The 15,663-nt window shown below is 50.3% G+C and overlaps 1 protein-coding gene across 7 annotated transcripts in view; it reads left to right on the top strand.

Moving 5' to 3' along the window:
* The window catches only part of ABCG1 (ATP binding cassette subfamily G member 1), a 66,084-nt gene that overhangs the window by 18,800 nt on the left and 31,621 nt on the right, over nucleotides 1-15,663 (top strand). For 2 of the 7 annotated variants that reach the window (XM_036351426.1, XM_036351425.1), the window contains exons 3-4: nucleotides 7,395-7,638; nucleotides 7,812-7,895. In XM_036351426.1, the coding sequence (XP_036207319.1) occupies nucleotides 7,395-7,638; nucleotides 7,812-7,895 (328 nt within the window). Of the gene's footprint in view, nucleotides 1-930; nucleotides 1,096-7,394; nucleotides 7,639-7,811; nucleotides 7,896-15,663 lie in introns of those variants that run through there. The other 5 variants (XM_036351432.1, XM_036351431.1, XM_036351430.1 and 2 more) reach the window with 3 other exon arrangements.

Below are 15,663 nucleotides of genomic sequence, written 5' to 3'. Positions count from 1 at the left end.
GCGAGTGGTGAGGGGCAATGAGGCAGGCAGGCAGGCTAGCAGTGAGGAACCAGTGGTCCCAGATTGTGAGAGGAATGTCCAACTGCCAGTTTAGACCTGATCCCACAGGGATTGGGCCATCCCCTGAGGGGTCCCGGATTGCGAGAGGGTGCAGGCAGTGCTGAGGGCCCTCCCTCCCCCATGCACAAATTTCATGCACTGGGCCTCTAGTATATAATAAGGGCTTTAACAGACACCAGGCCATCTGATATTCCAGTCTGAGGCCAAATGAGAGGGTGTCTGGAGTGTCATTCCTTATCCAGTCACGGGTACACAGCTGTGGACCAGGTACAGGGCCAGGCACTGGAAACATCACTCACATCACTCTGCAAAAGCAAGTGTTTTACTTTATACTGGCACAAAGCAATGCTGCATATGAGTGTATCTTGCCTCAGTGTGTGTGTGTGTGTGTGTGTGTGTGTGTGTGTGTGTAGGGGGTCACCTAGATATGAGCTATAACGGGGAAGGGGGTGTTGGAGCAGCCATCTCTTTATTAGCCTTCTTGGTCCTATCTGGCAGAGAGGTGCACAAATGAAAAGAGAAGATCCCTTTCCTTTCCCCTCCCTCCCAGGACTTCTAGTCCGGGGGTCCTAGATGGGGGCCCCCTCCGCCTCCCATCCCCGCTGTCTTTGGGAGCCCTGGGCCGCTGGCCTAGCCCCTGCCTGTTTCCAGACTCGGGGCGGGGGGCCTCGGTGCTGAGGAGGGCCCACAGCGCCTGCTAGGCTCAGGGGCCTGAAAGGCTCTGGGAGTGGGATGCCAGGGAGCAGCCCCCAGCAGGAGCAAAACAAGAGCACGCGCACCTGCCGGCCCCGCCCAACACCTCACACTGGCCAATGGCTGGTCATGGGCGGGGCCAACGCGGGGCGGGGTCGGCGCTCCAGCCGCCCGGGGAGCCCGAGCCGGCGCCGGGCGCAGTGGCTGAGCCCCGATGAGCGAGCGCAGCCTCGCGCCCGCCGCCCGTCCCCACCGCCGCCGCAGCCGCCGCCGACCCGCCGTCCCCGCCGTCCCCGGGGCATGGCCTGTCTGACGGCCGCTTTCTCGGTCGGCACCGCCTTGGTGAGTGAGCGCATTTTACGCCCCGGGGGCTTCGTGCTGTTTTCCAGGGGAGCAAGAAACACAAAGACCCGCGCCCTCCCCCTGACACCTGCCCCGGGGTCCCTGCGGAGGGGCCCGTCGCCCGTCGCCCACATTCTGGCCACCTGGCTCTCGGGATGCTCCTGGCACCGGCTGAGGACGCCGGGAAGGTGGAGGGGCCAGGAGTAGGCGGGAGGCGGCCAGCATCCGCACAGACGGCCTTGACCTCGTCCGCCTTGGGCTGAGGGGCGCGGGGCCTGCGGACCTGAAGCGCACGGGGGAGGGAGGCAGCCTGGGCCGGAGAGGGTCCCATCCCCCGCGGGCGCGCGCGGCCCGGGCTCCTGGAGCCGGCACTTCCCGCACCGCCCTCCGGAGCGCCCGCACGAGCTGGGGAACAAAAGAGGGAGTTGCTTTCCGAAGCCGGAGCCTGCACTGCCCCTGCCCCTGAGCTTCCCGGGGACTTTTCGCTGAGATCTGCTGGAGACAGAGCGGCGGAGTCCCGGGTTAGGCAGACGAGAGCGAGCCTGGATGCGGGCAGGCCACCTTTCTGCGCCCTTTGGAGAGACAGGGTGGGGACAGAGGCGCTCATTTACCGTCTCGGGAGGGTACCAGCTCTGTAGGGGGACCAGCTAGTGCCGGGGAATTCATTGCTACATACAGCAAGTGCTGTTCCCACGGGCGGTCCAGAGTGTCCTCTTGCTGGTTTATAATAGCCCCTTAAAGTCACATTAGAACAAAACAGACAACAAATAACCATCGACCCACCCAGGGCTTTTCATGTCTGTGCCTAGCAAGCCGGCATTGCAGTGAGGTACTTACGGACTAGATTTCAGGTCACCGAAAGTGCAAATAGAGAATATTATGTGTTTCAACCCATATCGCCCTCCCCATCCATCCCTCTTCCTATCCTGTCTGTGTATTTACTATCCTGCCAGTTCCTCCCCATAGGCTGTAAGCCCACAGTGCACAGCGATTTGTCACCCCCGCCCCTCCGCTTATTTCATTTTTAGCATCCTGTATTGAAGTCAGCAGGGCTCAGCGGTATTTAACCGACAGTTACCTTAAGCTCAAGAAAGAAAAAAAAAAAAAGTAGCCGGGTGTCTGCGCATGCTCTGTTCTGCCAACTGCATCCTGTGATTCCGAACAGGTTACTGTAGAGCACACCACGCCTGCCAGCTCATTATATAATGATTTTGTGTAAACCGATAGAATGGGGCCTCGGGCATGCGAAGGAGGTTGGTAGAGTAGGTCTGAGCGGGCGATGCACAGGCCGGTCCCATCTCTGGGCTTGCTTTGCTTGGCTTCTTACAGATGAGAGGGGAGGGAAACCAGGAAAGAGAAGTCCCTCCTCAGGACAATTGATTTAATCGGTATGAGTGTTTGGATCACACTTGGCAATTCTTCTTTTTGCATTTGCCCACCTCTTTGGGATTCCTCAGTCATGCTGATAATGAAAAAATGAAGGAGATTATTACTGATAGTTGTAGGTAAAGAAAGTTTCCGGCCTTTTAGGTGCTGGGTAACCCTTGATGTCCTTTCAAAGCTGCCAAAGCGGCTTATCCATGTGGGAAAAGAATGAGTCAGAATGTGTTGAAGAATAGAGGTTTTTATGTCAAGATTGTTATGTTACGTCATGGTTGGTACAGCCCCAGTGTTTTGTTTGCACGTGGAGGTGCTAGTGGCTGGGTTCTTTTTTTTTTTTTTTTTTCTCAGAGAATTTTTTCTTTTCAAATCAATTTCCTCCCTGAAAAAAGTAGCCGGGTTTTTAAAAATAATAATAATAAATTCTACTCAGGACGTAAACAGTGAGCCCTGGGAGAGCTCCCGGGATCCTGAAGTTTGCTTTACCGTCACCCTGGCTCTGGGGTTCAGCCCAGGCAGACTGGGCTGGAGGTGAGTTTAAGGAGAGGAAATAGGCAGTAGCCTGGCCTGGGTAGGGGAGTCCCTGAGCTGGTGGGAGCGGGAGGCACGGGCTCCAAAGGGATGGTGGCATTTGGGCCTGTTGGAAGCCGGGTTTTGGCTTTGGGGAGGTTGGCATTCTGAGTGACCATGCAGGTGGCATCTGCCCTTTGCTTTGTTTGGGTTATTTTCCCTCAGGCAGTGGCCTTGAGAAGTCTCCTCGGTACATTTTCCTCTAATGTGCCCTGGTTACCAAGGACAGATCTGCTAGGTGGACACCAAGGCCAGTGATGAGAAACTGAACAGAGAAGTGAGAGAGTGTGTGCCAACACCTGGTGCCTGCCAGCACCTGGTGCCTGTGAGCTCCTCTTCCCTTCTCTCCTCCCTCAAGATGCTGAGTGTGTGTGTGTGTGTGTGTGTGTGTGTGTGTGTGTGTGTGTTTCTATCTCTAACTAGGCTTTCCTGGGTAAGTAGAGTGAGCCAGTCTCACAGTGGCCTGGGGGGCTGCTGCCTGTTAGAGACCCTCCCAGCTAAATAGGCATCTATGTATGTGTTAGCATTCAAATTGACACTAGCACCTAGGAAGTATTCTCACCAACAGCAGGCAGGACCACGCCAAGCATGGGCTGCTCGCACCCAACACCCGTGAATGGGCTTCCTGTTATTTACCATTTATTATGCAGCACACATTGTGCATGGAGGGGGCGAGGTCAAGACAATGCTTCAGTCAGGAGGGAACACACAGTGGAAGGGAGTCAGTGGGGAGGGCAGATGGATTTGTTTCATTATTAATGAGCTCAGGAGGCTGAGGACAGCGAGCTGTAACCTACATTGGCGGTCGCTCTCATCTGAGGATGTGTTCCCAGAGAGCTGGTCTATTTCGGAGTGACAGCCTCTGCCTCCCATCATACAGGATTCCATGATTTTATTAATTGGGCGAGGCCATTGGACACCCATGGAGGGAGGGTGGATAGTGGTGTACACAGCCTTGGTGTCAGTGTTTCTGAGGGTGGGGTTGTATGGCTTCTCAGTTTTTTGTATGTGGCTTTCCCTATAATGGACAGGGGCTAGGATGACCCAGGGTCACCTACAACTTGCCTGTAAAAAGCTAAGCACTGTTAAGGATGCTGGCTGGGAGGACAGGATGCAGATATGGAAGCCACACAGAGCTGGACCCCGGCCTGGCTACTCACTAACCGTGGGGTCTTGGGCAGGTCGGGCAGTCTCTCTGTGCCTTAGATCCCTCCTCTGAAATGGATGAGGGGGAGATGATAAAATGCCGCTAGAGTTGGGGAGATAGTAAGAGGCATAGTCTCCGCATCCTGGAGTTTAAAGGGCTCACTGTACTTGCTGCATCAAGAGTCACTGTTTATACCAGTAGTCACACCTACTATGCACAAGGTGTTATTGTTTAATACTTTAAATCGTGAGCACTCGTCTCTGGCTTCTCTTTCTCTCTCTCTCTCTCATTACCAATCATTTCGTCACCCAGTTTTGTCCTGCCCAGGACTGCATATCCCTTCTGAGTCTCTGCATGGACTCCTTGTAGCTCTGGCCTCACAGTCTTATAACTAAGTGCCCCTATTCTTGTCTGGGGCTCAATCTTGAACATGAGCTTGCTGAGGCCATAGGCCAGCAGTTCTCAATCTGTGGGTCACGACCCCTTTGGCGGTCGAACGACCCTCTCACAGGGTCGCCTAAGACCACCCTGCATATCAGATATTTACATTACGATTCATAACAGTAGCAACATTACAGTGATGAAGTAGCAACGAAAATAATTTTATGGTTGGGTCACAACATGAGGAACTGTATTTAAAGGGCCAGAAGGTTGAGAACCACTGCCATAGGCCATGTCTGTGTGGCTGACAGCTAACCCCCGGGGCTTTATTTGGTGCTCAATTTGTTAAATGAATGAGTAAGTGAGAGAGCAGATAAGCTTAGGGTCTAGAGCGGGGGAAAGCCAGGCCCTCATCCTAATACAAGTCTGGCATCTGCTACAGCCTGTGAGCAGGTGGTTGGAGTAATGGCTGTTCATCCCTGTATTCATCACAAAGGAAAGCTGGGACCTATTCCTGGGCCTCAGCAGGGGTTGACACTTGTGGTGGATTCTGGGGGAGGGTAGAGGTGGTCTGTGGCAGCTGGAGTGCTGGGGTGGAAGTCCAGGGGGGCCACCACTGGAGAGGAGTTGCTGATTACTCCTTGCCCGCAACTGAACATCCAATGATGGGGGATCCCAGGTAAGAGCCAAGTCTGTCAGCAGAATGTGGGCGTGAACCATAGATTAGCCTTTTCACTTGGTTGGGGGACCAGGCCTGGAGCTAATTGTCTTGCCCATTGCTCCCTTTGCTATCCCCCAAGGCCAGGATTTGGTGCTTTGAGGGCAATTATGGAGTCAAAGTGTGTTATAAATCCGGGACAGTAGCATATGCCCTCAAGGACAAGATGAGTGGGCAAAGGGTTGGCATTTGGTGCCCGCTCTGGGTGCCAGAGCTGAAGTTGTAAGTTTTCTCCTCATCAGCCAAAGCTAAGAGCGTGAGCTGAGGCAGGGTCTGCTATTACTCCTCTAGAGGCCTGGACACCGAAGGCCCGGGGTAAGCTCGGAGGCAGCGGTGGCATCCTGTCATGCCAGGGCTCTCAGGAGCCCCGGTGTTGGGCCAACACAGACCTTCCCTAACTTCCGGAATGTATGAACCTACTTATGTTTGCATTTGAAACATTTCATATGCTCCATGCCAGTAGCAAACCAAGCTTAATTTTGTTGGTTTTATTCTGCACTTAAATTTTTATCCACTGAGTGTTATAGTCAGTTAAGATTTCCAGAGGTTAAGCCTTCCAGAGATCAGGAGATGCCTGAGGGGTGTGTGTGTGTGTGTGTGTGTGTGTGTGTGTATGTACCTGTGCCCTTTTCTTAAATGTCAAAGCAACATTTTCAAACATCACAAGAACCAGAAACCCCTATGCCCACATCTGCTCAACCCTGTGTGCTTGAGGCATTCAAAACCAAGCCCTCCAAGCTCTGTGAGCCCTTAAGCACCTGATGGAAAAAAGGCCAGGACTTGAGGACACAGCCAGGTCCTCCATAGCGCATTCCAGTGGGGGAGGGCTTGTCTTGGCCACAGGAGTTGCTAGGTTTGTAGGAATATTTATGGGTGATCCACTCTCAGGTTTGTTTTGGATTTTTTATTAGAAACAATAATGATAAAAAGCTATCAGCTCTGAAGCAACGGGCCTAACAAACCTATGGAACAGTACGGCGTTCCTCTTCAGCACACACAACAGCGCCCAATGTGTCCCCGATCCTGCCGCAGTCGCGAGGTCCTGAATTACCCAAGACAGTTTACCCATGGCCTCTCCCCATCAGGCCAACTGCCTTCAGCGACATGAAGGAACATCGTGCTTTGGACCCCTGTGGAATGTTCCCTCTTGAGTCAAGAGAAAGCAAAGCATAATATTTGCCCACCTCAGGGTTCTTCTGAGTTTTGGCAGTACCTGAAGCATATCGATTTATTCAGGGTTGTCAAACTGTTAGAAAAAGATATTCCTTTCTTTGCATAAATACCCTTGGTTCTTGGCACATCTGTAGCAGGTCAGTGACTCCCAATGGAAGCTTGAAAGCCATTGTAGCTACACTATGTTAGGTACTCATGTGATGCAGTGGAAAGGGGCATCTAAGGTGTCTTCTTTTTGATGACTCAGATTCTGGGGTCACTTCTGCCTCTCACTTGATTATAGGGCTCAGAGCAAGTTCAAATTCCTTAAGTTGTCCGCACCTCAGTTTCCTGTCTGTTTAATAGCGAACAAATATTAATCTTCCTTTTTTCAGTGCTATTATTAAGATATGATGAGAGAGGAGAGTTGAGAGTGATTTGGGAAATTTACAAGGGAAACATTAAGGCCACCTCCCACAAAACCCAGAGGTTCAAGTGGTGTCATTGCTCTTGAGACATGCCGATGAGGTTACACGAGAAAGGCACTAAAAGAGCTCATTTTAAATAAAACTTTCAATTGCACATTTTTTAGGAGCCTTGTGTACCTTTATTAGGGTTTTTAATGAGTTGACTGTACATAGATAACATTTTATGTTGGCCAGTGTTTCATTCTTTGGTTATTATTCATTTATTATGGTTTTGTGATTAGATTTTTATGATTCCAAAGGAAGACTGGTAGATAAGTTGAATATCTTAAGTACTGTTTCAATAGAAGAAAAAGTGATGGCTAGAGGTAACAGGTTTCTCTGGGTAAGTTTGCTTCTCCCAGCGAAGTCTCTTTGTAGTTTAAGAAGTGTTGCTATAAGTATTCCATGACCTGGGGACTGGCCACCCGGCTCAAGGTCCCCTGTGCTCCTCGCCCTGATGTGACTTATAACCTCTCTCTTGTAGAACACCAGCAGTTACTCTGCAGTGATGACGGAGCTCAAGTCGGTGTGCGTCTCGGTGGACGAGGTGGTCTCCAGCAACACAGAGCTGTGCGAGAAGGATATGCTGAATGGGCATCTGAAAAAAGTGGACAACAACCTCACAGAGGCCCAGCGCTTGTCCTCCTTGCCCCGGAGGGCAGCTATCAACATTGAATTCAAGGACCTTTCCTACTCGGTCCCAGAAGGACCCTGGTGGAAGAAAAAAGGTAGGGAGGGCGGCTGCTGCGTTGGGAGGTGGGAGGAACCTGTGAAGGAAGTAACAGGTGGTTTGGGGAAATCTGGGTCTGGCAGTGGGAGGCTGTCACTCTGCCGCGGCCAGTTTATTGCATTGCTTTATGCCCGTTTTTTTTTTTTTCCTTCTCACCTATAATATGAACAGGTGGATTAGATGATTCAAGATTCGTGGTGGCTCTTAACATCTCATATGAGTGCAAAGAATTCACAGAGATGGGCCAGCGTCCAGGTGGGCTGGATTCTGGAGTGCACTCAGCGGGTCCTCTTTCCTGGAGGCTGTTTATGTTAGTCTTTCAAGATGGGACTGTTTTATTTTAAATGTTTCAGAGCAAAATGGAAGACAGGAGCACCCTCCCAGGTTTGAAGTGTTAAAAGGTAGCTGGTGACTTAGCGTGACCTCTCTCAAAACCAATCCTTTACGTTTAAGGATCTTTAAAGACTCTCATGAGTGGTGTTGATGGGATATTTAAAAAAACAACAACACATTGTTGACGAATGACCCATAGAAATAAAAACAGAAGAGGTAGGGAGGATGGAACTTGGGAGGTCTCTGGAAAGCCACACAGTTCCCGAGTTTGCTACCAGCTTGTTGCACATCAATGGCAATTGACAAAGGGCGGTATTTTGAGTTTTCTTAGCAACCTGGATGTTCCTTTGCCGGCTCTAGGTTTTCAGAGCGTGTGGAGTCAGTGCCACCTGGGCTGGTATTTCTTCCTGTGGCACTTACTCGTCATCTCCCTGTCCTTTACTCCCTGCATTCATTATCCAACTTTCTGGAGGGTGGAAGAGGACACGCTACATATCATCAAGAAATGATGGTCCCTAGTTTCTAACAAATTATTTAAATCATCTTGAAAATGTATGAGCCTATTGAAATGTCAACACAGGGTTTCAGCCTTTTTCTCCTGAACTTGAAATAAGATTTTACCAAACAAATAAACAAAAAGCATGCACCAAGTAACCAGAGGGCCTGGTTATGTTTGGCTTGATTTGTCTGCGTAGACCAATTGTGGCAAGCCCATGGGCAGCACAGATCAGTTTCGGTCCCTCTGGTACAGGCGGCCTCGGGAATGTTGTCCTGATGGCTGGAAATGCCTGGATGGCTTTCCTGTTAAGGGAAGAGAGCTTGCAATGCCGAGATGCAAACATCTGCAAGCCGTGGCGGAGCCTGGACAATACAGCAGATGCTCAACCATTGTTTGCGCGAAGAACATGAAGCCACAGCAGGTATGTGGCTTGTCCACCCTGTATTCTCTGAGTGTTAGAACTGGTCCCACTGATTCTCCAACTTCACCAGCGTGATGGAGTCTTAGTCAGTGAGGGAGGGGCCACCACTTGGAAGTTCAGCTCCAGTGGCTGCCAGATAGACACTTGCCCTATAGTAACGCCTATTACTCAGGAGGGGTGGAGGAGGACGTGAGCCCTGCGGGACCTGCCCGTGAGTCAGAGATGGTTAGGGCCCCAGGAAGCTGGGCATGATGGGGCTTCCGTATCCCCGTGGCTGGTTTGCTGACCCAGCAAGGCCCCTTTTCTGACTTTCTCCCACGCCCCCTCCTCAGTAGCAGCGCCTGTGTCTGCCCATCCCCCACTGTGTACGCCAACGTGTCCTTTGTTCTTGGTACCCTGCAATTTAGATTTAGATGAGCTCACTGCAGCATCAATTCAGGGTGTGAAATACTGGTCCACCTTCTCACTGAACAGAAAGGAAACCGAGTGCTTAAGGCTTGCCCATGTGCCCCAGCTAGCCAGGCAGGCCTGGGTCTGTGGGCGGTGATTTCTAACTCTGCAGTCTCACCGGGTGCCTGTGCCTCGCCTGGCACAGGCCCTCAGGGATGCCCGGGTCCCCGTGCTGCTTCTGCAGGCTTGGTGCTCGTGGGTCTGGCTCTGCTGCTGTTTGCTGGACTGGTTGTCTCATTAGACTGGAGGCTGCAGCCATGGAAGCCTAGAGTTTTCCTGAATAAGAGGAGTTAGCTGCCCAGGCTCCTCTCAGCGCTCACTGCGTCCTCATCACCAGCAGGCTCTCAGGTGCTACATCTCCAGTGAGCTAGTAACTTGGGGACCACGTTTCCCCAACTAATAGGATGTACAGTACAAGTCAGCATTAAGTCTGGACCCAGGCATTGGGCTGATCCCTGTGAATTCCTCCTGTACCTTTCCCACCAGGTTCACCGACTTCCTGTCGGCTTCCCATCATTCCTTCTCAGGTCTGGCTCCTCCCATCAACGTGGCCTTTCTTGCTTTGTCCCTCTGCTTGCTGGTGATGGTCTCCGTCCCCTGCAATGATGAGGTTAAGCTGAGAAGTCAGATCCCAGCCTCTCTCTCATTTCCTTTCTCTCGATGTGGCCGTTGTATATTTGGCATCACCTCGGTGTGACGCCAAGTGTGACCAGCCTTTGGGGAAGGAGTTCTTTCTCTTACCCCCTCACCATATTAGTTTTGCTGTCTCTATCTTGTTGACTGTTGTTAATGTTTAAATTCAGCTTTATACGTGGAGCTCATTGTAACGACCACACTGGGGTTGGGCGCCAGAGCATTGCATAGGGGACAGGCATCTCTGGATAGGAGAGGTGTGAGGGCTGCATGGCTGGGTGTGTAGCGAAGGAAACAGAGCCCCAAAGCAGAAGTGATTTGCTCAAGGTCAGAGCCAATGCTGGGCTTTGGCTGTCTGACTCCCAGTCCAGGTTTCTTTCCATCACAAAGACACTGTCCAGTGAATTCCAAGGAAATATTTTTCCTCACACAGTCTCTGCCCGAACAAGGTGCTACAACACAGACTCAACATAGAATTCTGTAGCAAAGCTTGCATTGTAATTAGAATAATCTTATAAACTCCTACATAATTATTTTTTAAAAAGATGACAGACAAAGAGACCCTCACTGCCCGGGTCCAACCCCATCGGGTCCAGGGGTTCCCAAAGGCGTAGACAGAGTCGGCGAAGAAGGAAGGATCCGGAGACAGCGTTCAGTTGATCAGCAGCCTAGCCAGGATCTCTAGCCAGGATCTCCAGCCAAGTTCTGTTCAGGATCTCCAGCGAAGTTCTGGTTAGGATCTCCTGCCAGGGTCTGTGTCCATGTTCTCTTGCTAGGTTCTCCAGCCAGGTTCTGGGTCCAGGTTCTCCATCCAGGTTCAGGATCTCCAGGTTCTAGTCATGTTCTCTTGCCAATTTCTGTAGTCAGGTTCAGTCCAGGATCTTTTGCCATGTTCTCTCCCTAGGTTCTGTCTCTAGGTTCTGAGGCCAGTTTCTGTCCAGGATCTTTTGCCATGTTCTCTCCAGCGAAGTTCTTCTGTCTCTAGAGAACGTTCTGTGTAGGTTCTGTGCCTCCTGGTTCTGTCTTCTTAGTTCTGAGTTCTAAGTTCTGTCTTCTTACATCTGTATTTATACCAGTTGATTCCAATCCTATCAATCTCTATTCCAAAGGTTAGGGCGTTTCTTATCTCCATTCCAGGGAGTAAAGATTATGTAGCTTAAGCATTATTGTTCATAGTTAAATGCCGGGGTCCTGCCCCAGCGGGTCCAGGGGTCCCCAAAGGTGTGGATGGAGTTGGCGAAGAAGGAAGGACACGGAGACAGTGTTCAGTTGATCAGCAGCCTAGCCAGGATCTCCAGCCAAGTTCTGGTCTGGATCTCCAGCGAAGTTCTGCTTAGGATCTGCAGCTAGGTTCTGTGTCCATGTTCTCTTGCTAGGTTCTCCAGGTTCTCCAGCCAGGTTCAGGATCTCCAGGTTCTAGTCATGTTCTCTTGCCAATTTCTGTAGTCAGGTTCAGTCCAGGATCTTTTGCCATGTTCTCTCCCTAGGTTCTGTCTCTAGGTTCTGAGGCCAGTTTCTGTCCAGGATCTTTTGCCATGTTCTCTCCAGCGAAGTTCTTCTGTCTCTAGAGAACGTTCTGTGTAGGTTCTGTGCCTAGGTTCTGTCTCTCTTGGTTCCATATTCTAAGTTCTGTCTCTTGCTGTCTTACTACATCTGTATTTATACCAGTTGATTCAATCCTACCAATCTCTATTACAAAGGTTAGGGCGTTTCTTATCTCCATTCCAGGGAGTAAAGATTATGTAGCTTAAGCATGATTGTTTGTAGTTAAAGTGATTAATTACCCACCTGGCACTAGTTAAGAGGTTTTATTCCCTCCCTAACTTCAGGGGAAAATCCCTACCTGGGGAAACAACCTTTCTCAGAGACCTTGGTTAAAACACATAGTGCCAAGAAGGTGAGCAAACATATTAAGAACAGTATGCCATATATGCCAGGTCCCTTGAAACAGCAAGCATGGACCGGCTCCCGGGTTCGTAGTTAAAGTGATTAATTACCCGCCTGGCACTTAGTTAAGAGGTTTTATTCCCTCCCTAACTTCAGGGGAAAATCCCTACCTGGGGAAACAACTTTTCTAAGAGAGGAGACCTTGGTTAAAACACAGTGCCAAGAAGGTGAGCAAACATATTAAGAACAGTATGCCATATATGCCAGGTCCTTTGAAACAGCAAGGATGGACTGGCTCCCGGCACCTCACATCCTTAGAACAAGGGTGTGAGTGATCAGCGGCAGTATTGACGGGGTTAGGCACTGGGTCTTGAGCTTGACAGTTGCCAAGCGCTGAATATGGTGTCTAACAAAACATCTTGTATTTTCATTGTAGTTACATTTTTAACATATGATTAGTGATGTCTTTGGAGGAAAAATACATCATATAATATATTCCTAGTAGAGAACATAATTACGAAAGGAACTATTCCCCAGATAAAACTGTGTACCCCAAGGATGATTTCACCGGCTTCTGACACAGTAATCACTTTCCCTCAAGGAATTCACTCACATGGCAGAAGTTGATGGGGCAGAAGGTTTGGAACGATGTGGACTTTGTTATGTCAGGGGACCACCTGAGCAGTCCAGGTTGGTCGTTCTTGCTGAGCCCTCAGTGTGACTGACTTTTGAAAGCAGCTTCTGCGTCTTGTAGGTAGCACGCCACTGGGAACATTTAGAACCCCGTGCTGAGAAGAGACTCTGCAGCCTGAACTTCTGAGAGGAAGATGTGGGTGGTGCTGAGAAGATCTGACACTAACGTACCACTTCCTGGCTTTCAGGGCTCATTCACACAGGGGTCTCTTTTTTATTAGGATGTGACTGGTCACACTTTACAAGTGGAGTGAGTACTCGAGGTCCTCTGGACTGTGCTGGTGCCCGTGCCCCGAGAGGAGGCCAGAGCCTTTTCCATTTGTGACATTCAAGCAGGTCCACTTGGCACAGGGGCTAGTTCTGCCCTCTGTACCCGTGGAATACATGAGGCTCAGAGCCCAGGGCACAGGTGCACACGAGGTGGGGCTTGATGGCAGATCTGTGGGATTTGAGGCTAATACCCAACAAGGAGCCCAGTCAGCACCTGGCTTTGGGGTGGGCACACCACTGGACCACCATAGCATGGATGGGCCTCTCCCCATTTTACGAAACTATTAGTGTTGCCTTGACAATTCGGACCGACTTTCCTTTTAACTGACCGGCTTGGATGTCACTCACCTCTGCCATTCCTAAGGCATCTCCTGGTCCTTTGGACAGTCTCCAGCTGTCCTGTCTCCTCACCTCGGAGGTGAGGCTGAGGTGTGTGGCTTGCCTCCACATAGACAGATGCCGTGATTCGGAGAAATTAAATACCCCTCCCGGGATTACCTGGTGATGAAGTTCAGATGGAGAACAAAAGTAATCATAGCTGGGGCTTTAGCAAGTTCTCTTTACTATTGCTCAGCCAGGCTGCTGTCCCAACATGATAACACTCCACTGGGATGAAATAGCATCTCCTACTCGGAAATCCAATCCTCCCACCTCCTCCTTGCCAAATGCCAGGAAGGAGCGGAACAATCCGGGCAGCTCCTGCTTATCTGTATTGGTTTGCTTTTAAGCTACAAAAATGTGTTTCAACACCTTTCTCAAATTCAAGTTGGCCATCTCCCCATTTCCATAGCTATCCCCAAGGCCTGTAAGGACAGGCTGGTGAAAATGAGTGGAATGTGCCTTTAATAAATGCCTTTCAGGAATTCCATTAAGGGAAGACTGGAGTCTAACCAAGTGCTGGGTGACTTGATCCAACCCACTTGGGCAGGGATGGGAAAGGCAGCCAGTTACAGGGGGACTGCCGAAATCCCCTGAGGCAGCAGTGGGTGTTCAGGGGGTGGGCTGCTCAGGTTCGGAGGGGGTTTCTATTCCCCTGGCATGAATGGGTTAGTGGTGTGCTTCTTGGGAACCATCATGCTGAGGTGGGTTTTCTTTTGGGAAACGAAATACTCTGCCTTTGTCTTTATTTGAAGCTGTAGCTAGTCTTTCATCTGGTGCAGTATGGTGACCCTAAACCTTGCTTGCAGGGGCTCCTTGCTTGAGGATGGGCTGTTTATAACCGGAACCAAGTGGAGAGAGCCTCTCCTCCCCTCTGGAGCCAGTTCTTAGGTTCTCAGTTCTTGGAGGCTCCCTGGGGCCGGCAGGCAGGACACCCCTCAGGGCCCTTTGATGACGGGTCTTCCGGAACAGTTCTGACCTTCTGCCTAGAGGCTCAGAGAGGCTTTGAAAAACTGCTGAGCATGGACTAGCTCTCACGGCAGACTCGTGACAGATGGCTGTATAGTGACTCTGTACAAAGGGTTTGCTAGTTTACCAGGAGACCTTTACATCCAAGGAGTCTAGTCACTTCCCTTCTCCAGCCAGCACACCCGCTCCCTTTGAGCACGCTGCACGGAAACCAAACCATCTTCCATGGTCCAAATATGCGCCACTGTCAGGCTCCACACCCCTGGAGAAATGGCTCAGGGGGCTTTGCCAGCAGGGGCCTGGAGGTCTCCTTTCCTACTTTGCTTCAATGTCTGGCCAGCCCTGTTACCTGGCAGTTCTTTATTTGGGCTCACACTCTGTCACTTTCCCAGAGAGCGCCTGTTCATGAGCCATCTGGCCTCTTCAGTGTGACTTTGCAGGACTGTGCTCTGCTCAGCGGGGACTTGGTGTCACTGTTTCACTTTCTGCGGACATTCTTGCCACATGTATTTTCACCTGCTGGGTGGGGGCCCCCCTGCCTTCTTTTAACACCTCAAATATGCTTGTATCTTCTCGAACCAAAGTCCTCCTTGCAAACCAGAGCCTACTCTGCCACAGCCACAAAATAAGCCAAGGCGACATTTTACTGAGCAGGAAACCATTTAATTTGTTTATAAGTTGGCACAAACATGTTTAGTAACCATACACCTGCTCTGTTTGAGTTCAGTTCTAGAATCAACAGATTTGCTTATTTAAGAAACAAAGGTACTACATGGGTCAGATAAAATAGTATGTTTAGAAAGAAGGAACCGTCGTACAAAGTAGGGGTGATTCTCTATCAAACCCATGCTGATGAAGTTCCAGAACCTTCGAGGAAAGTGTACTGTCAAATAAAATACATCAAACACAAGTATTTTTTTGCCCAAAATGTGAGCAAAGGCAGCAAGAGAAGTTTGCAGAGTCAGGGATGGAGGCTGGTGCGCCTGCAGGTCCCGTCTGACCCCAGCCTTTAGTTTCACTTCTCACTTTGTCAGCTGAGGTGTTATTAGTCTCCTTTCTGCTTTGTAGGGTAAGTGGCACTTGGCGTCAACATTAAAACATGCCAGAGTGACTTCAAGACTGTGATTACGTCCAACTGAGGCCTATATTTAGAATCCGAATCTTGGATCCCAGAGGGGCCTCAGAGCTCCCTTGGTGTGACCTCTCACCCAAGTAGGAGGAGTCCCCAACTGTAGTGGCCAGCCTCTGTCTGAGCAGTAGCCAGGGTCTACACTTCCCCTGGCAGCCAGGTCCATGTTTGCACCATCTAATTCTTAGAAAAGGCTCCTGTCTGTCGAGCTGAAATCTGAATTCCAGTAATGTTCATTGGTTGACCCAAGTTCTGATTTTTGGAACTCTGCAGACTAGATCTCGGTTTTGGTCTTTAAAAAAATTTTTTTAGACATGTCTTTATTGATTTCAGAGAGAGAAAGGGAGAGGGAGAAAGAGAG

The sequence above is a fragment of the Myotis myotis genome, unplaced genomic scaffold (genome assembly GCF_014108235.1).
Source record: "Myotis myotis isolate mMyoMyo1 unplaced genomic scaffold, mMyoMyo1.p scaffold_m19_p_2, whole genome shotgun sequence".
NCBI lineage: Eukaryota > Metazoa > Chordata > Mammalia > Chiroptera > Vespertilionidae > Myotis > Myotis myotis.
The sequence above is the reverse complement of the archived record's forward strand: the minus strand, read 5'-3'. Positions and strand labels throughout refer to the sequence as shown.